General features: G+C 40.1%; 2 protein-coding genes across 3 annotated transcripts; both read left to right on the plus strand.

Moving 5' to 3' along the window:
* The first annotated feature begins 160 nt into the window (after positions 1-160).
* Positions 161-8,822, plus strand: LOC131106631 (putative nuclear hormone receptor HR38). Its single transcript, XM_058055873.2, has 7 exons — positions 161-689; positions 2,968-3,767; positions 4,590-4,719; positions 4,982-5,145; positions 6,335-6,537; positions 7,219-7,397; positions 7,463-8,822. Exons 2-7 carry the CDS (start codon positions 2,970-2,972, stop codon positions 7,723-7,725), a joined length of 1,737 nt encoding a protein of 578 aa, XP_057911856.2. The 5' UTR covers positions 161-689; positions 2,968-2,969; the 3' UTR covers positions 7,726-8,822.
* Positions 8,823-9,697: 875 nt separating this feature from the next.
* Positions 9,698-20,007, plus strand: LOC131106204 (uncharacterized). Of its 2 annotated transcripts, none has more exons than XM_078798589.1 (4): positions 9,698-10,054; positions 18,686-18,811; positions 18,943-19,172; positions 19,240-20,007. In XM_078798589.1, exons 2-4 carry the CDS (start codon positions 18,700-18,702, stop codon positions 19,414-19,416), a joined length of 519 nt encoding a protein of 172 aa, XP_078654715.1. In that variant the 5' UTR covers positions 9,698-10,054; positions 18,686-18,699; the 3' UTR covers positions 19,417-20,007. The 2 variants fall into 2 exon arrangements, with proteins under 2 accessions (XP_078654715.1, XP_078654714.1); XM_078798588.1 differs by lacking the exon at positions 9,698-10,054 and adding an exon at positions 18,248-18,413.
* The last annotated feature ends 1,929 nt before the right edge of the window (positions 20,008-21,936 follow it).

Raw genomic sequence — 21,936 nt, forward strand, 5'->3', positions numbered from 1 at the left:
AACATTGTCTATACTTTTACAAGTTTTCAGGATGGTAACAGTTCATGTCCATTCATCTCCAGAAAACTTATTTCTAAATTTTAACCAATCCAGCATTCAGGAAGACTTTGATTTTAAATTTCAATTCCACTGTAATTATTCACAAAAGTTAGCATTAGCCTCTAATTCTTGCTAGCTAGCAAAATGTAAAATATAATCAAATTTAGCTTCAACTGGTTATTATCAAGTGCAACATTAATTAGAGATTATATTTAGGATATCATTCCTGTCAAAAACGTAGGTTTCTATTTCAAACAGCTTCTATTTTTACTGTTTAGTCGTCCAGTAATAGTCCCATGTGAGCCCCGCCGTGGTTAGTGGTTTATATTTAGACCGTGCGACGCATGGGCGTTTGCGTCATTGCAATCCCGTGAACACGTCACTCAGATGACGTTTGCTGTGAGCGCGACATGATTGGCTGTTGACCGGAAACTATCCCCGCCTTCTTTTCCGTTTTAGGCGTCATCCCGCCTTGTAGTCCTCCCAGCGCGATAAAACAAGCAGCAGATGGAGCCTTCCTGGTGAATCTCAACAGAAGAGTGTGTGTGTGAGTGGGTGAGTGGGTGAGTGGGTGTGTGCATCAGAGGTGGTTAGTTCACGCCCTTGGAATACATGAATAACAGCAGAATTTGGATATTTACATGAATCAGGTCAGTATATGGTACCTGTAACTCGTCTTATGGGACATAATTAGCTTAAGTAAATGTCCAAAATTATTTTTTTAAACTGCATTAGTTGTTCCCAAGTTAATTCACAGTTTGATATAGTTTGGTAATTCTGCTCAGTAAATATTAAATACAGTTAATTATTCTAATAGTGAGCTTGTATCATATTATTAGCATGAGTGTCACAGTGTAGCATTAGCACAACTGTATGTAGCCTTATTGTATCGTTTTATAGTTGCTTTGCTGATGAGGAAAATGTTACATTTACAAAATGTTAGAATTATTACTTGTATTAATTTTTATGTAATATATGCGCAAACATCTTCTAGTTAACTCCCCAAGCATTAACAAAGCTGAAATGGAATCTAACTCTAAAGATGAACGGAGCCGCCTTTTAGAGGTCTTTCAGGAAGTCTTCACTTTCTGTCCTCACAATGTTGCCAATGAGTTTTCTTCAAAACAGACACCTGTGCAAGTACACACACACAACACACACACACACACACACAAGCTTTGCCACCCTTCCCATTTCACATGGCACCGGGCCCGCATCCTGTAATACAATCTGCAACACTCCCTGGTCTGGTCCCTGTGAAAGAGGGTTGCCCTCCACTGAAGGAGTTCTTCAGAACATGACCAGCCAGTAACACAATACGCCAAAGCATCTGACGGCTCCACCAGGCCGGCCTCTAAACTTTCTAAAGAGGACTAAAAGATGCCTTGGAGCTACAGAGAGGGCATGGTGGGACATCAAGTATCCACGGGGATAATAGAAGCAGGTTTAGATTTCCTGAAGCCACTGAGGATCCAAAACAATCTGTTCCCAGAGCGACTTGATCAGAGTTGATAACGATTTATTCCCTATAGCAGGGGTCTCAAACTCAATTTACCTGGGGGCCACTGGAGCTAGGGTCTGGGTGAGGCTGGGCCGCATCAGGAAAAAAAAAAATATATATATATATATATATAAAGAAAAAAATAAAATAAAAAATATAATAAAAATATTAACAAATATTAATTATATTAAATATTAATAAATATATATATAATATAATAGTCTTCAATGCTTCTGCTATACCCGCCACTTTTTCAGTGCTTTGGTTCTTTGCAAAAGCTCTGATAAAACATTAAATTATAATAAATTATTATAGATTAATTTTTATTTATTATTAAATTATTAATTAAATGTTTAATGTTAATTTTATTTTTCAACACAAAATAAGATGGAAAAATAAATAAGCCAATCAAAAAACAAATGAAACAAGTGAAACAAATTAACAAATAAATTTTGTATTTATTATTAAATTATTAAATAAATGTTTGATGTTAATTTTTATTTTTCGACACAAAATAAGATGGAAAAATAAATAAGCAAATCAAAAAACAAATGAAACAAGTGAAACAAATTAATTTTTATTTATTATTAAATTATTAAATAAATGTTTAATGTTAATTTGTATTTTTTGACACAAAATAAGATGGAAAAATAAATAAGCAAATCAAAAACAAGTGAAACAAATTAATTTTTATTTTTCCACACAAAATAAGATGGACAAAATAAATAAGCAAATCAAAAAACAAATGAACAAATATTTTTTTATTTATTATTAAATAATTAAATAAATGTTTAATGTAAATTTTTATTTTTCAACACAAAATAAGATGGAAAAATAAATAAGCAAATCAAAAAACAAATTAAAAAATTTAAAAAATTCAACAAATTAAACTTTCATATCAAGGCGGGGGCCTCAAACTAGCGTCCCGCGGGCCGCATTTGGCCCACGGGCCGTGAGTTTGAGACCCCTGCCCTATAGGAATGAATGGAAAATAGAAACAATGAAACTGTAGACCATCTTAAAACATTTCTTTATTGTTCTTCAGCTGTTTTGAGGAACATTTTAACACACAGTAGTCAGTTACAAAGAATATAACACATGAACGCAAACTGATTTTTACCTCAAGCCGCAAAAAAAGCTAAACTTCTCACATGGTAGGCTGTCATCATCAAAAAAATCCCAAGAAAAAGCATAAAAATACTAATAATATAAGAAAAATACACATGCCCAGAAGTAATACTTTCACATTTATTTGTTATTTGTTTAAAGGCAAATTTTTCCCAACATTTTCAGTGAAATGACCTCAAGTGCATTTAACTGCTGCAACCCAACACTCCAGTGTCATAACTCACTTATGGCATATTTTGCATACATAACATCCGTCTGTGTTTAGTTTCACTGTGGTAACTGTTGTCATTGTGTCGCAGCAATGCCCTGTGTTCAAACACAGCATGCATCCCTGGCCCACGACACCCACTTCAGCCCCGACTCGCTAAACCCTGACCTCAGCGCCGCGCTGGTGATGGACATCAGTGGGCAGAAGGAGCAGCTGTCGACATCGTTGTTACCCAGCATCAATACCTTGGTGGGAAGTGGCTACATTGGGGAGTTTGATGCTTATTCCTGCAAGATCACCACCTTGCCTTCCACATCTACCGTTTCATTCAGCCACGCCTCTGCAGCTGAGACCTCCGACTGCCACATGCAGAACCAAGCGTACAAGCTGGATGACCTCCAAGTGTATGGCTGCTACCCAGGCTCGTTTACACTCAGTTGCCTTGACGAGACGCTGTCATCATCGTGCGGTTCTGACCACTATGGCAGTCCGGGGTACAGCGCCACCGCCGCTTCCCCTCCCACAACAGGCTTTCAGACACTGTATGCACCCGCATGGGAGTCCACCACGTTCAGCCCCTACAGTTCAGTCCCCTCAACTGATAAACAGTCGCCATTTTTCAGCTTCGCCCCCACACCGGAGCAGCATTCTCCACCAGTGGTGCCTCGACAGGATGCTCAAGACGAGACTTTCTTCCTGCCGCCTCAGCAGCAGGTGGATTCGCGTCACTGCCCCGTCATGACCATGGAGCATGGCGGAAGGCTTGCGGAGGCGTCGGGCAAAATTCACAACCCGGGTTTGAGCGAAGGACGCTGTGCCGTGTGTGGAGACAATGCATCATGCCAGCACTACGGAGTCCGCACATGTGAAGGCTGCAAAGGTTTCTTTAAGGTGAGCATCTGAGCTACAGTTTGCAATTACCCTGCACAATATTGCTATTCTTCAGAGAAATACTAAGCATTGCAATTTTATATATTATTAACGCAATACAGTAAAAAATGGATTTCAGATATATAGGTAGATAAATATATAGAATTCATTAGGTCAGCTGAAGTCAATTGTATAATAAACAGTGAAAAAGCTAATAAAAATAAAAGAAACTGAAATATAAAAATAACAAAAATATGGACATATGAATTAAAAATTATTATTGAATTATTTCACTTTCTCAGCTGCAATAATAATAAAAACGCACATTCAATTAATTAAGAGTCATGTAAAATATTACAATAAATAAAAAATATTACAATAAAAAAATTTTAATTGAAATTTTGTATTGAATTTCATGATTACATTCATTACATATATGTTCATGATCTGCATTATTTTATTTATTTTATTTTGTTTCTATATTTATTTTAAATTTTCTTATTTGTTATGTTAATTGTTAAAAGTGAGCTGGCTGGCTCCGTAGTTGCTGGTGTTCTAATAATTACTTGTAATAATAATTTCCCCCAAAGAAACTTCATTTTTTAAGCTGAAGAAAATGTTAAAGACTCAATAATACATAATGTATACATTTAATTATCCATTTTCAATGATTGGCATGCTTAATTGGCTGGGAGAAATCCCACAATTCCACTCAGAGGCTTGCAAGGTGCACTCTGTTACCAAATATGGTTCATTCCTCAACAAAGATCCAGTATTACTCACCTTACTTTTAGCATGATAAACAGTCTATCCATAATGATATTGTTTTTTCCTGATTGGCAGCGAACTGTGCAGAAAAATGCAAAGTATGTTTGCCTTGCCAATAAAGACTGTCCGGTGGACAAGAGGAGGAGGAACCGTTGCCAGTTCTGCCGTTTCCAGAAATGTCTTACAGTGGGAATGGTCAAAGAAGGTAATGTAAGATGGACCTCCTGTAATGTTTTCACTGACTGAACGCATGATGATGTCCGACAAAACACGGTTAGTCATGACAATCTTGTGAAACCAAAGCAGGGAATGAAAGACACATGTTAGCGGAGATTTACAATGTCAGCTGCAGAAAGACACAAACTGAAAATGGACGTAGCAGCTGTGTGGAGTGCGGTGGCAGTCATGTGAGAGTCACAAGCATGCATTTGAAGTCTTCCTCTCCTCCTTTTCTGTCACTGTTGTAGTTGTTCGACGAGACAGCCTGAAAGGTCGCCGGGGTCGCCTGCCATCCAAACCAAAGATAGTGGCGGAGGCGACCTCCTCCACCCCGAATGTCAACATCATAACTTCTTTGGTACGAGCCCATTTAGACTCAAACCCGACCATTGGGAAGCTCGACTACTCCAAGGTAGGTGTGCGTGGATGCGGCATGTGTTTCGTTTGCACGCAATTCCATATACAATACTGATCAAAATTTTAAGACTAGTTTAAATATGTCAGAATTTGCACCGTTACTTCTGAAGGAGGTTATTAGCAGAACTTATTCATTCATTCAATTCCTACCGCTTATCCTCACGAGGGTCATGGGGGGTGCTGGAGCCTATCCCAGCTGTCTTCGGGTGAGAGGCGGGGTACAACATGGACTGGTGGCCAGCCAGTTCACAGTTCACATATAGACAAACAACCATTCACACTCACATTCATACCTATGGACAATTTGGAGTCGCCAATTAACCTAGCATGTTTTTGGAATGTGGGAGGAAACCGGAGTACCCGGAGAAAACCCACGCATGCACGGGAAGAACATTTATTATTATTATTATTTATTAACTGTACAGTGTTTTCATCATTTTAAAAAGGATAACTCTTGTACATATATGTAACTAAATAAAACTAAACTAAATCAAAACTTCACATCTTGTGGTGTCCATAGTACCCGGAGAAAACACTCGTATGCACGGGGAGAACATTTATTATTATTATTATTTATTAACTCTACAGTGTTTTAATCATTTTAAAAAGGATAACTCTTGTACATATACATAACTAAATAAAACTAAACTAAATCAAAACTTCACATCTTGTGGTGTCCATAGTACCCGGAGAAAACCCACGTATGCACGGGGAGAACATTTATTATTATTATTATTTATTAACTGTACAGTGTTTTAATCATTTTAAAAAGGATAACTGTTATACATATACGTAACTAAATAAAACTAAACTAAATCAAAACTTCACATCTTGTGGTGTCCATAGTACCCGGAGAAAACCCACGCATGCACGGGGAGAACATGCAAACTCCACACAGAGAAAGCTGAGGGTGGGATTGAACTCTGGTTGTGCGCGCTAACCACTCGACCGCTGTGCAGCCCATAAAGTTAACAATTAATTTTTATTAATACAATTTTTAAATGTAATGTCCTGAACTCCTGATTCAATACCAGTGCTGTACTGTGTTGACTCTTTTCAGTGGATCTTAAATCTATACTGCAATACAATCTGTACTCTGACTACTCGAAGTATATCCACTTTAGCGAGATACAAATCAAAAATATGTTCTGCTTGGTAAGACCTTCCTCTTCTTTGGTCCGCAGTACCAGGAGACAGTTGACAACGTGTCAGACAAGGAGGACGCCGGTGACATCCAGCAGTTCTACGACCTGTTGAGCGGCTCGTTGGAGGTGATAAAAACCTGGGCTGAAACCATTCCAGGGTTCTCGGACTTCTGCACAGAGGACCAGCAGCTGCTTCTGGAGTCTGCCTTTGTGGAGCTCTTCATCCTACGTCTGGCATACAGGCCGGTTGCCTTAAAGTATTCAAATTGGAGCTGTCAATGGATTCAATTATTTAACTGCGATTAACTACACTGTGATTAATCACAACGGATTATTTTTTAAGTGCATCGGTGTACCTCAGAAAGAACATTTTCAAGCGTTTATTAAACATTGTATTTATTTTAAACAGCTCAACGCAAAATGGACCAGAAAAACAATCACAATGTGTAACAAGTGGACATTGGTAAAGTAAACTGTCCATCACTTAAATATCATTCTCTTCAAGCAAATCTCGCCAAACACTCAACTACTAACTGAAATAAAAACAGGGTAACTTGTCATAAATAAATAATGACAAGTAAAAAAAATAAAGTGGAATATAAATAATAATAACGCAAAAAAAATCTGGTTATTGGATGAGTGGTTCGTGCGCAGGCCACACAGCTAAGAGACCCGAGTTCAATTCCACCCTCGGACATCTCTGTGTGGAGTTTGCATGTTCTCCCCGCGCATACTCCGACTTCCTCCCACATTCCAAAAACATGCTACCCCGCCTCTCGCCCAAAGACAGCTGGGATAGGCTCCAGCACTCCCATGACCCTCGTGAGGATAAGCGGTAGAAAATGAATGACTTTGACAGCCCTAATTAAAAACATGTGTGTATTGTTCCTTTTGATTTTAATACATGGTTTAAACATGCGCAGATCAAACCCAGAGAAAAACAAGCTGATCTTCTGCAACGGCGTGGTCCTCCACCAACTCCAGTGCGTTCCAAGTTTCGGGGACTGGATCGACTCCATCATGGATTTCTCTCAGAGCCTCCACCGCATGAACTTAGACGTGTCCCTGTTTGCATGCCTTTCGGCGCTCGTCATCATCACTGGTTGGTGATACTTCTCACAGTCGACCACCATCGTACTGTTTCTAACTCGTTTTTCCGCTCTTTAGATCGCCACGGCCTCAAAGAACCTAAACGCGTTGAAGATTTCCAGAGCAATCTCATCTCTTCCTTAAGGGAACACGTGAGTGGAAACAGATCGGAAATGAGCAGAACCCAGCCCAACTATCTCTCTCGGCTTCTGGGTAAGCTGCCAGAGCTGAGGACTCTTTGCACTCAGGGCCTGCAGCGCATCTTCTACCTAAAACTCGAGAACCTTGTCCCTCCTCCACCAATTGTGGATAAGATCTTCATGGATATCTTACCATTTTGAATCCGACTGAACACAAAGTTGAAGAATTGTTTTCCGCTGGTGGTAAATGACACTTAAAGAAGTTATTTGCCACCTCATAATGGATAACCTATCTATAAGCAGCTATCTTTAAACATGCATGCAGAACCTTTAAACCATAGGTACCCTATGGAACAGTTAGAGGTGCAACACTCCAAAGAAGAACCACCGGTGTGCGGATTGATGTTGAGTGACATATCTACATTTACGTGATGTGAAAGAGCTGAATAAGGTACTGAAATGTTTCAATACTTCATATTTGTGTACAATTGTAAAAGGCCTTCATTGCTGCGTTAATTGTGTGAATGTTGCCATTCTATGCAATTAAAAAAAAAGCACAGTGTTAAATAATGTTCGCTGAAATCAAACACGCTAGTCTCTTACATAGCATGTCGCTTATTCGTGTTCACGTGTTCCAAAAGGGAAACTCAGTGATTGTTGAGAAAGGGCCAACGTTTACACCTGTTTTAATGAAAGCCTTATGGCCTTAAGCTAAGCTAAATGTTCTGACATTACCCTCGGGTTGGTGATGCTGGCTGGCTTCCAGCTGAAACAATGTCTGGGTTTTGGAACCGAATCACATTTGAGAAACATTGCAAAAACAACCGCCTTTAAGATCAAGCGGTTCAAAGTCGGTTTTATTCCCAATACCACAATCATCATTATTCCAGGCCTGCAGAAGCTGCGGATTGCCTGAGGAACGCGTATCTGATATGTGACAGTAAGAGTATCAAATCATGAGAAGTGATTTGCAACCTGGTTCAGATTTTCCCCCCGTGCCTTCAAAAACATCTTTCACTGTCTGTGTAATGAAGTCTTTTCATAATTGTAACGTCAGATATTTCAAATTCTTGGCAAAACATTACACGGCTAAAAATGAAAGTGTGTTGAATAATGTCCTTCTTCTGATACTTTATGTGCTTAGTCCATTTTATGCTCTTTTTGTTCAATGTTGAATCTTCAAGTAAATCACATCAATTACAAGCAACAGGGGTCTTCTCATACGGTGGACTTCTTTCTCCATCGGTGGCGTCCACTTTGGGACGGACAGGGCTTTTCAACATGTACAAATATTGACAGAATATTTGATAATAAATTCTTAAAATGTATTATCCGTTGCTTTTATTTCATGAGATTATGAACTGAAGCTGTAGCTGGTAATAGGATTTGCGATGGTATTTTAAAATTACCACAAGGCTTGAAGTATCAAAATAATTCCACTGGTCTCTGAAGAGAGAGTCTCTGCGCTTTCCAGTGATACTTTATATGAGACATTACGGTAATCATAGGGACTCAAACATAGGGACCTCAACTGGAAGACAAAGCAGAGTGGTTGTGGGTCTGTTTACAGAGCAATGGAAGCCTGGCTGACAGTGATAATTGTCATATTTTATCGGCTTTATCGGCTTTATCGGCTTTACGTCTGTAGTACTCAATATCATAGACATAAAAAATAAGTCATTTAAGACAAACAGTAAATAAGCGTCTGAGCAACGCATTCATTGGAGTACAGGCAGCATAGAAAGTGGATGTCTGGCACTGCAATACTGTCTCTCTCCACCAGAGGGACCCAGAGGGACCAGAGCCCAGAGGGAGGCTGATGTAATTGCAGCACCCCAATGAATGCATTGCTCAGACACATTATGGGCAAAAAAAAAATTCATCTTCACATTGGTACATGTCTGTATCTTAGGTACACCTTTGAATTGTTAAGTTGCTGTGTGATGAATTTAGTGATATTTTTCAGACGTCACCGTGAGTCAGACTGTGTTAAATGTTGTTATACGCTACGGTTTACAGTAGCCAAGAAAAAGCTACCGTTTCCTCACTAGTAGACAAAGTAGTTTTAAAAGTAAAGGAGAATTTATACACCGAAATTTACAGTAATCAGATTTACTGAATGGACGGTGGGGTTATAAAGTTATAAACTTTCACGACTCAACTTATCTCTCCAACGCAAAAACAGTTCTTGCTTGTTTTTCAGCCAAGCATTTTCATACTGAGCAGATGACAGATGACACTGCGCCGCTGTCATCGTCCAGACTGCACCGGCCCATGTGACACTTGATCCGACCGTACACCGAGATATGGGCGTCTGGTGCCGCTGGCAGACAGAGTGGAAAAATTGGTAGAAAAGTGCAGGAGCGAATATGAAAGTTAGCTTGCACTGACATGTTTCTTCTTCTGGCAGCTGAAAGGTGATGAGCCACGTGGAGTTTGTCCGATTGAAAGGATTGTAGTGGAAGAGAACGGGGGAGTTTGCAGCCACAACAGACACATTTGATCCGCAAGAACATATGTGAGGTCAGAGGTGAGTGGCTCACTGTCTGTGTTGTCGTTCACCCCAGTGAGATTTGATGAAGATGAGGGGCAGGGTCCGTAACCCCAGCGGTCCTCATCGCATCTTTTTCCAAATGTAGAAAAGTGTCATGTGAACTTTAGAACTCTGCGCTGACATGTAACACTCAGCATTCACGCACACCCCGACTGCACGTGGAATTATGTTCGCAATGCTTATACGGCTTGCTTGTCATGTGATCTATGCATGTTTCACACTTAGCATGCAGTATCTTATGATACCATACACTAGAGTTTTCCAAAGCTCTTTTACATATTCATTCATTTTCTACCGCTTTTCCTCACGAGGGTTCCGGGGGGTGCTGGAGTCTATCCCAGCAGTCTTCGGGCGAGAGGCGGGGTACACCCTGAACTAGTCGCCAGCCAATCACAGGGCACATATAGACAAACAACCATTCACACGCACATTCATACCTATACCCATAACTAAATAAAACTAAACTAAATCAAAACTTCACAACTTGTGGTGCCCATAGTACCTGGAGAAAACCCACGCATGCACGGGGAGAACATGCAAACTCCACACAGACGCCTAATATTTATTAACTGTACAGTGTTTTAATCATTTTAAAAAGGATAACTCTTATACATATACATAACTAAATAAAACTAAACTAAATCAAAACTTCACAACTTGTGGTGCCGATAGTACCGGGAGAAAACCCACGCATGCACGGGGAGAACATGCAAACTCCACACAGACGCCTAATATTTATTAACTGTACAGTGTTTTAATCATTTTAAAAAGGATAACTCTTATACATATACATAACTAAATAAAACTAAACTAAATCAAAACTTCACAACTTGTGGTGCCGATAGTACCGGGAGAAAACCCACGCATGCACGGGGAGAACATGCAAACTCCACACAGACGCCTAATATTTATTAACTGTACAGTGTTTTAATCATTTTAAAAAGGATAACTCTTATACATAACTAAATAAAACTAAACTAAATCAAAACTTCACAACTTGTGGTGCCGATAGTACCGGGAGAAAACCCACGCATGCACGGGGAGAACATGCAAACTCCACACAGACGCCTAATATTTATTAACTGTACAGTGTTTTAATCATTTTAAAAAGGATAACTCTTATACATATACATAACTAAATAAAACTAAACTAAATCAAAACTTCACATCTTGTGGTGTCCATAGTTCCTGGAGAAAACCCACGCATGCACGGGGAGAACATGCAAACGCCACACAGAGATGGCCGAGGGTGGAATTGGACACTGGTCTCCTAGCTGTGAGGTCAGCGCGCTAACCACTCAACCCTCGTGCAGCCTTTGCAACATATTAAAACTAAAAATGTAACTCATGAGCAACATATATCAGCAGAATGGCACAGATTTTTGCACGCTGGCTTGTTGCTGGGCGGAGTTTGGAACCTTGGCCACAAAGCCGAGAATGGACAGGGAGAAGGGGAAGAAACACACATAAAGGAAATGACTCCAAAAACAATACCGTAACCGAGATAGGCTTATGTATATAAATAATACAAATCATGTATTCACTCCTCTGTATTAAATATGAAATATTTGTAGTAGTTTTGTGCCACTGTTTGTAATCTTTCGGGACTCTAACCTTAATGCACACCGACAGAAAAAGCAGTTAGTTTTTCTGCAGATAGCCATCGTTAGTCTCACAACATATTCATCAATACACGCATATGTTTGTACACGTGCGCACCAGTTTGGGGCGTGGGTGTACTGTTATTGAGTGTGGAAAACCCTTGTGTGTGAGTTTATTTATAGCCTGGCCATTGTTGAGCCAATAGAAACCTCTGTAATTGGATCTGGCCTTTCTGTCTCTCACAGTGGAGAGTCTGCTGATAAATGACTTGGCAGACGTCCCTGTGATAAGTGTACGCCCCACATCACCGTCTAAAGCTCTTTTGCTCCCCAATGTATTCACTTCTAAGTGAATTATCATTCTCCAGTGGAGGATGGCTTGCTGGGAATCTGTCTGCACGTTGCCTATTAAATGGTTGTTGTTATATGTTTGGATATAAAGTTAATAGCTTGACAGTAATGCCCTTGACTGGGGTTGGTCCATAGTGTAGCGGATGCAGCTAACATTATTCATTCATTTTCTACCGCTTTTTCCTCACGAGGGTCGCAGGGGTGCTGGAGCCTATGCCAGCTGTCTTTGGGCGAGAGGCAGGGTACACCCTGGACTGGTCGCCAGCCAATCACAGGGCACATATAGACAAACAACCATTCACACTCACATTCATACCTATGGACAATTTGGAGTCGCCAATTAACCTAGCATGTTTTTGGAATGTGGGAGGAAACCGGAGTACCCGGAGAAAACCCACGCAAGCACCGGGAGAACATGCAAATGCCACACAGACGCCTAATATTTATTAACTGTACAGTGTTTTAATCATTTTAAAGAGGATAACTCATACATATACATAACTAAATAAAACTAAACTAAATCAAAACTTCACAACTGGTGGTGCCCATAGTACCTGGAGAAAACCCACGCATGCACGGGGAGAACATGCAAACTCCACACAGAGATGGCCGAGGATGGAATTGAACCCTGGTCTCCTAGCTGTGAGGTCTGCGCGCTAACCACTCGAGCGCCGTGCCGCCAGCTAACATTATCATATATCAAAATATCGTCATATACCATAATCCCTATAACCAATGGGGCATTTTCTCACATGACTGGAAAGGAAATATGTGGCACCCCACTCAAAGGGGTGCCACAGATTTGGATTGTTCACCCACTGACAGGAAACGAGAGCTGGGTTTAGACCATGTAAGACAGGTTAGTTTTACCTGACTGATGATGTGTCGTTGCAACAGTAATTGGAAGACATGCTAATGTTAATGCTAATGCTTAGGAAGACATGCTAATAACAATACGAAGTCATTAGACATGCTTTCAATAGTTTCTAGACTTTCCATGCATTGGGCAGTGTGACTGTTGAAAAACAGACTGTTTTCACAGGTACCACGAAATCCAAACAAATACAGCTGAATAGGTGCAGATCCTGGAAGAAATAGAACGCTTTGTGTAGCCGCTCTACAGGAGTCCACAACTCAATACAAAGGCCAGAAATTCATTCATTCATTTTCTACCGCTTATCCTCACAAGGGGGTGCTGGAGCCTATCCCAGCTGTCTTCTACACCCTAGACTGGTGGCCAGCCAATCACAGGGCACATATAGACAAACAACCATTCACACTCACATTCATACGCTAATTAACCTAGCATGTTTTTGGAATGTGGGAGGAAACCGGAGAAAACCCACGCATGCACGGGGAGAACATGCAAACTCCACACAGAGATGGCCGAGGGTGGAATCGAACACATTTTTTTTGGAATGTAATTAGTACAGGTGTAGCTAATGAAGTGAACTAAAACATTAGTTATAGATATTCTTAGCTTGCCATTGCTGCTGTGGAATCACAATGAGAACTCCGAAGGATATCTTGTTGTGTGTGTGTGTGTGTGTGTGTGTGAGATTGTATGTGCATCTCACTATGTTGGAAACTTCTTTCCGCTCAGCCAGAAAATGTGAGAATGTTACAATTATAAAACAAGATTGACAGCACGGATAGTGTTCCTGGCCCAGAAGTTATTCACAGCAAAGCCACCCCCACTAAACACACACATGCACACACACACACACACACACACACATTTCAGAGAGCCCCCAACATAAGGATCAAGTGTAAAGTGATGGTGGGGGGGTTCAAGGTCAGAGCAAACACATGGCGTGCAAACCAGCAAACACGATAGGTGGTGTGAGGGATAACACAAACGGCTGCGTACAATTCAAATGAACACATTCGCCTAAAATAAATTGAATGCATCATCTATGCATATATGTGTGTTATAAGTATATCATATTCACCGTATATGAAATATGGCCTTACAGTAGCTGTGCTAGTGACAAAGTGTGAAACAAGTCCTTGGAAACAAGAGCAGCTGTTAAAAATAGAAGTGCAAATATTTCGTGTCAAAAGCCTTCATGCTAACAGCCATGCTAAGGTGTATTATGCATTTGCACTACCTCATTCATTAGCTTCTCTGCTCCAACGCTAAGTTATATTGCTTTGATTTGACAACGCTCCAAAACAATGCATATATACACCAGTGATGAGGTGTTTAGGGGTGCAATGAGACCATTACTCACATAGGAGAGGCAAGTTGATACCTGAATCGTCTTGATGGTCAGTGGGGTGGCCGGAGAGTGACCAGGGGTGGCCGTCCTAATAAAGTTGTGTAACAAATGTGGTGATGATTCAAATAATCACAATAAAAGTGGTTGTTTTTTTAACATATTGAGCTGTGTGAGAAATTTCAATCCAATTATCACCTCGTACTTCGGTACAATGTACATTATTTAAAAAAAGAAGAAGAAAAAATTATAAATAAATTAATAAATAAATAAATGAAAACCAAAAAAAAAACTTAAACTGTATTATGGAAAGCAGGAAGTGAACAAATGTAACAGTTACTGATTGTAAAAGTACTAGATGGAGGGGTAGGGCTTAAAAAGCTTTGCTTCTTCTGGCAAAATTATTCAGTAATTAATAAATTAATTTTTAATGCTAGGTACCCCCTAGTAATAAAACACATTTTTTACATATATCAATAAATTAATACATTTATAATAAATCATAAATAAAGAGTAAATATATAATAAATATATAAAAATATATATGGTCATATCACCTCGTACTTTGGTACGTGAAAAAATGAATTAATTAAATTAATTAAATCATATTAGGAAAGCAGGAAGTGAACAAATGTAACAGTTACTGATTGTAAAAGTACTAGATGGAGGGGTGGGACTTAAAAAGCTTTGCTTCTTCTTCCGGCAAAATTATTCAGTAATTAATAAATAAATGTTTTAATGCTAGGTACCCCCTAGTAATAAAACAATTTTTTTTCATATATTAATAAATTAATACATTTATAATAAATAATAAATAGTAAATATATAATAAATATATAATCATATGACCTTGTACTTCGGTACGTGACAAAAAATATGAATTAATTAAATAAATTAAATAACATTAGGAAAGCAGGAAGTGAACAAATGTAGCAGTTACTGATTGTAAAAGTACCAGATGGAGGGGTAGGATTTAATAAGTTTTGCTTCTTCCTACTCCTTTTGGACATGTGGAACTGGGAGCTGATTATGGGATGCATTCAATTGTAATCTGATGCATGTTCAAATGAAATTAAACCATTACCATTACCACTTCTATTACCATTACACGGGCAACACAGTAAGGGTGCATTGTTTTCTTTACCTCCTTGTGCACAGGACTAAAGTTGAGGGGGAAAAAATTGGATTGAAATTTCTCACACAAAAAACATTTCATCAAAAATAATACAGTCGTCCCTTGCCACGCTACAGTTTACGCTATCATTCATTCATTTTCTACCGCTTATCCTCACGAGGGCCTATCCCAGCTGTCTTCTACACCCTGGACTGGTGGCCAGCCAATCACAGGGCACATATAGACAAACAACCATTCACACTCACATTCATACCTATGGACAATTTGGAGTCACCAATTAACCTAGCATGTTTTTGGAATGTGGGAGTAAACCCACATACAGTACGCACAGATACATAGTTGGCTAATGTTAGCTAACCAGCTATTACTGTCCCTGTATATAGATATTCCAGAAATAAAGTCAAAATACTAAACATTTACAGTACTTTAAGACCCTTTACTGATGCAATATGAATGTTGAAGTCATTTTAAAAGACTTGTGCTTAGAGTGGAGCAGTATTAGGATGCCCATGAGACTTACATAAGTGAAGTGGACTGGCAGTCCAGTGGGATCATAAGGTGCTGACTGTAAAAACTCAGAGGCTGCAAGAGACAAAATGTGCTCTCCTCAAGTTGATGGATGTCAGTAAAAGTAGTCTGCCACCCACAGGACTCTCTCGGTTATTTTTAAACCAGTATCAACCTCAAGTACTGGATCATATCTATCCATTTATCTGAATAGCAGACGTAACAGTGACCCTGAAGCGCTCAAACATAATCCTATCTTAACTTTGAAGTTTGCCGAAAAGAAGAAACCATTAAAAAAAAAAATTGCTGATTGCTAATATTATTAAAATGTGTTGTAGGCGATACAACATACAGCATGTTAGCATTTTAGCTAATTTACCCATGTCTAAAGGCAAATACACTCATGGCATGACGTAGGGACACTATGGGACTGCCTTAACACTTTTGGGACTTGGTGCTTTCTTGCTTGATGCTACCATGCTAAATGTTAGCAAGTTAGCATTTTGCCTTTTTTACGCATGTCTAAAGGCAAATACACTCATGGCATAACGTAGGGACACTATGGGACTGCCTTAACACTTTTGGGACTTGGTGCTTTCTTGCTTGATGCTACCATGCTAAATGTTAGCAAGTTGGCATTTTGCCTTTTTTACGCATGTCTAAAGGCAAATACACTCATGGCATAACATAGGGACACTATGGGAATGCCTTAACACTTTTGGGACTTGGTGCTTTCTTGCTTGATGCTACCGTGCTAAATGTTAGCAAGTTAGCATTTTGCCTTTTTTACGCATGTCTAAAGGCAAATACACTCATGGCATAACGTAGGGACACTATGGGAATGCCTTAACACTTTTGGGACTTGGTGCTTTCTTGCTTGATGCTACCGTGCTAAATGTTAGCAAGTTAGCATTTTGCCTTTTTTACGCATGTCTAAAGGCAAATACACTCATGGCGTAACATAGGGACACTATGGGAATGCCTTAACACTTTTGGGACTTGGTGCTTTCTTGCTTGATGCTACCGTGCTAAATGTTAGCAAGTTAGCATTTTGCCTTTTTTACGCATGTCTAAAGGCAAATACACTCATGGCATGACGTAGGGACACTATGGGACTGCCTTAACACTTTTGGGACTTGGTGCTTTCTTGCTTGATGCTACCATGCTAAATGTTAGCAAGTTAGCATTTTGCCTTTTTTACGCATGTCTAAAGGCAAATACACTCATGGCGTAACGTAGGGACACTATGGGAATGCCTTAACACTTTTGGGACTTGGTGCTTTCTTGCTTGATGCTACCGTGCTAAATGTTAGCAAGTTAGCATTTTGCCTTTTTTACGCATGTCTAAAGGCAAATACACTCATGGCATGACGTAGGGACACTATGGGACTGCCTTAACACTTTTGGGACTTGATGCTTTCTTGCTTGATGCTACCATGCTAAATGTTAGCAAGTTAGCATTTTGCCTTTTTTACGCATGTCTAAAGGCAAATACACTCATGGCATAACGTAGGGACACTATGGGAATGCCTTAACACTTTTGGGACTTGGTGCTTTCTTGCTTGATGCTACCATGCTAAATGTTAGCAAGTTAGCATTTTGCCTTTTTTACGCATGTCTAAAGGCAAATACACTCATGGCGTAACGTAGGGACACTATGGGAATGCCTTAACACTTTTGGGACTTGGTGCTTTCTTGCTTGATGCTACCGTGCTAAATGTTAGCAAGTTAGCATTTTGCCTTTTTTACGCATGTCTAAATGAAAATACACACATGGCATGATGTATGGACACTATGGAACTGTCTTGGCACTTTCGCCACTTAGTGCTATCTTGCTAGGTGTCACCATGCTAACTGTTAGCATTTAGGAATTTTGGCTATTTTACACGGCATGATGTAAGAATGCTTTCACTGCACTTTTGCTGCTAGCATGCTAACTTTTAGCATGTTAACATTTTAGCTGTATTCCTCACATCTAAAGGCCGATACAGACATGGCGTGATGCAGGGATATTGTAGAACCGCCTTGACGCTTTCGCTATAGAGTGCCATCCGGCTAGATGCTAGCATGCTAACAGTTAGCATGTTTTGATTTTTTTTTGCTAAATTCGTCATTTAATGTATGAACGGCATTGCCCATCAAAATGTATAGGTTTAGTGTTCTGATTTGTGTCGTCGCATGCTTGCTTGCATGTATATTTTGGATAGTTGTCCGTGTGTAACCCAGATCATGCGTGATGATGTTGAAACCACACATTAGAACAAAACGATGACGACGGCTGACGTTCCCTTTTTAAGAAAATACTTTTCACTTCCTTATTTTTTCACCAGCCACTTCCCCGTTTTCTATCTTCCAGTGTAGAGTGGCACACTTTCTGCTTTGAGAGAAACACGCACATACAAAACTTTATTTGTATTTTGTCATTTTTGTGCTGCCCTGGTGAGAGAGGGTTTTCTTGGAGCTGCAGCAGCTGATCGTATGGCGAGTAAATGTTATGTACAGTATGCTGGACACTTTATAAGGTACAGTGGTACGAACTAGACGGGCGACCAAATCAGGGTGTAGTCTACCTTTTTTCTGGAAGTCATCTTTGCAGTGATGTTAATGTGTTACTGTAATGAATATTTCCCAAAGTTTATATATATTTCATGTATAAAACAATGACAAGCATTCCTAATTCAATTATTTTTGGGGAAAGTAACTAGTAATTATAAGTAATGACCAAAATTTTTTGTTGCTCACTTGCTAAAATGTAAAAAAGCTCCTTAACATGTGATTCTTTGCATGGCTGCAGAGTGCTGAGCTAAGATGGAGGAAGCGTACCTGCAACTTTATCAGGAGTTTGTCCACCTCAGATCGCTTTGTCTAAGGCAGGCTGCTCTGCTGCACCATCTCATGGAAGCCCTGCAAAAAGAGAAAGGTCAGTTCATATTATTCTTAAATAATATGCTACAATATGCGGCTGTAGACTACCCCCAGCAGGAAGCACACTATAGAAAATGCACTACCCTGCAGAGCATGACAATATGTTTAAAAAGTGTGTGTCTGCAGGTACCCCAGAGGGGGACCTTTCTCTCCAGTGTACCTCCGTTCCTTTCCAGGGACCTCCAACAGGAGCACTCAAGTCTGATGTGAACATGTCGCACCTCCTGACTGAAGATATGTCCAAGCTCTGCTTAAAGGTGCCTGATGGGAAATCAGAAGAAACTAACTCTTCCAAGCAGTCTTCATTAAATCCTTCCAGTGCAGTCAACAACCACCATCATCAGGACGCCATGATAGTAAGCAGGCCACATTTAATGGACTCTATGGGTACCATATTTTTAATCACTGATGTATTTGTCTCAGACGTCTTTTACAGAAAGAAGGTTCCTCAGTTTTGACTTCCCGAGTCTGTCGGGCAGATTGCTGATGTCCGACGTGGCGCTGCAATCTAACGTGTGCGACTTCTGTCAGGCGGTTTTTCCCGGACAGACGACCACCAGGGGACAGTTCTTGCAGCATCTCCATAACCATGTCACCTAGTTGCCTCCGAACTTATACACGATAGACGTGTTGGACGGTTTTATTTTACTGACAGTGGACAAATAGACAAGTGGAAACAAAGGCTCTTTAGTTGTAGTCTAGTGTGGTTTTGATTTGTAGGCAAGGTCGTTTTGTTCTCGCGTTCAAATATATTTAGCATACTGGCTCATTTGTGTTGACCCAGAATATTAATATTAATATTCCTGCTGTGGAATTTGGCTTTGCAAGTGTCTGTTTCCCTCCTAGCTCTAAGGCGTTATCTTGCATTGCTCCTCATGAAGCGCTGTGCATGCTGTGTGTGTATGCTAGCAGCCCCGCCGCCCCCCACAGAGACAAAGTATGACTGATATGCATTTAGTTCTATTTTCCACATTGTTGTTGTCTTTTCTTTTACATTATGTCAGTTTCCAGAAGAGTCCGTGTTTAATAGTACATTATGCGTTAATTCGGCAATCATCTGTTTGATCTTGTCTCTTCGGTTCCGCCATTTCTGGTTCCGCTTCCTATTTTTTATTCTGTGATAGGTTTCTTTGTGGAGACATGGCCTTGTTCAAGATGGGAGAACCGGGCCTGCACGGCGGTCGAGTGGTTAGCGTGCAGACCCTGTAGCTATCCCACCCTCGGCCATCTCTGTGTGGAATTTGCATGTTCATGTGCATGCGTTTTGTCCGGGTACTCAGGACGCCAGCGACCCTCGTGAGGATAAGCGGTAGAAAATTAATGAAAAAACTAATAATAATGTGAAGCTTCAAAATTTGAACTGTAACATGGCAAGTGGCGACTATTATTATTATTTTTACTACTTTATACTATTACTATTATTTTTGATGAAATGGTGGTTGTTTTTTTAAGCATTTTGAGTTGTGTGAGAAATTTCAATCCAATTTTTCCCCCTCCTCCACCCTCGGCCATTTTTGTGTGGAGTTTGCATGTTCTCCCCGTGCATGCGTGGGTTTTTTCTCCGGGTATTCCGGTATTCCTCCCACATTCCAAAAACATGCTAGGTTAATTAGCGACTCCAAATTGTCCATAGGTATGAATGTGAGTGTGAATGGTTGTTTGTATACAGTCTATGAGACCTGTGATTGGCTGGTGTACCCCGCCTCTCGCCCGAAGACAGCTGGGATCGGCTCCAGCAACCCCGCGACCCTCGTGAAAAAAAAGCGGTAGAAAATGAATGAATGAATGACAACTATAATAATAATAATAATAATACAATTTGTGTGGCTAGCGCGCAGGCCACACAGCTAGGAGACCCGAGTTCGATTCCACCCTCAGCCGTCTCTGTGCGGAGTTTGCATGTTCTCCCCGTGCATGCGTGGGTTTTTTCTCCGGGTACTTCGTTTTTTCCTCCCACATTCCAAAAACATGCTAGGTTAATTAGCGACTCCAAATTGTCCATAGGTATGAATGTGAGTGTGAATGGTTGTTTGTCTATATGTGCCCTGTGATTGGCTGGCAACCAGTCCAGGGTGTAGAAGACAGCTGGGATAGGCTCCAGCACCCCCTCGTGCGACCCTTGTGAGGATAAGCGGTAGAAAATGAATGAATGAAGATGGTAGAGCCACCTAGTGATCAAACTAAGTAGTACACAGTTAACAGTTAAGTAGTGTTTTATGGGCCAAAGTTCATTCTATTTTTAGACTTTCAGGGGTGTCCAAACTATGGCGCCTGGTGTAGGTTCTGAACCTGTACACACAAGAATAAACCCTCTTTCTGCCTATTTGGTGGTGAGAGACAAATAAAAGGGAACATTATCGAGTTAATTTTCATTTACCTTGTGATTAATTACAATCTTTAATTTTTTTTTTTCTGAACAGGAAATCTTGCCACGTGCTAATCTCGTGACACCCTTAGGTGTGATGTAAAACAAGAAATGTCCGACAACGACAACTGCTTTCAACACAGCAGGGAGGGAGAGAGCTGTTATCACACCCTGTTCCTGGTACTGCATGGCCGCATACAAGTTGAAGTAACACATATTAACTGGTTTCCTTTTTTAATTTAGTTAGTAGAAGGAAGTGAACGAGTAAAGAGAGACTAGTCCCAATTCAGTCAAAACCTTGCAGGTTTTGAATGCCTCGTTTTAGGACTATTTCCAGTTTACATAGGAGGTCTGACTAGCGAGCTGTCAGCTGCTCGGCGCCGTGTTGCTAAGGAGGAAACACCAACGCTAAGAATAAGCCTGGAGAATGAAGTCGCTAATTAGCAGCAGATTGATGACTGTCTGCCTTCTTCTGCTCTTTAGTCCTTTCATAATCACTAGAAAGAACTGCAAGTGTGTGATGTCTTTTATTACCAACCTTTGCTTTAACATTAATTATCAGAAAGTAGTATTTTGTTTCATAAAATTGTATTAATTCATCCCGAATTTGTAGCATGACTTTTGGCATTTTGTCCAATCAGATTTCAGCTCCTATGTGTTGCCATGTCAATGTAATCTTCCCAGAGCCTTCAGAATCAGGAGCGCTGGCCCCATTACTTCAATAACGGAGGCTGTTTCTTTAACCAACTTTTTAT

The sequence above is a fragment of the Doryrhamphus excisus genome, linkage group LG18 (genome assembly GCF_037039965.1).
Source record: "Doryrhamphus excisus strain RoL-2023G ecotype Guam linkage group LG18, RoL_Dexc_Guam_v1.1, whole genome shotgun sequence".
In the NCBI taxonomy this organism is placed as follows: domain Eukaryota; kingdom Metazoa; phylum Chordata; class Actinopteri; order Syngnathiformes; family Syngnathidae; genus Doryrhamphus; species Doryrhamphus excisus.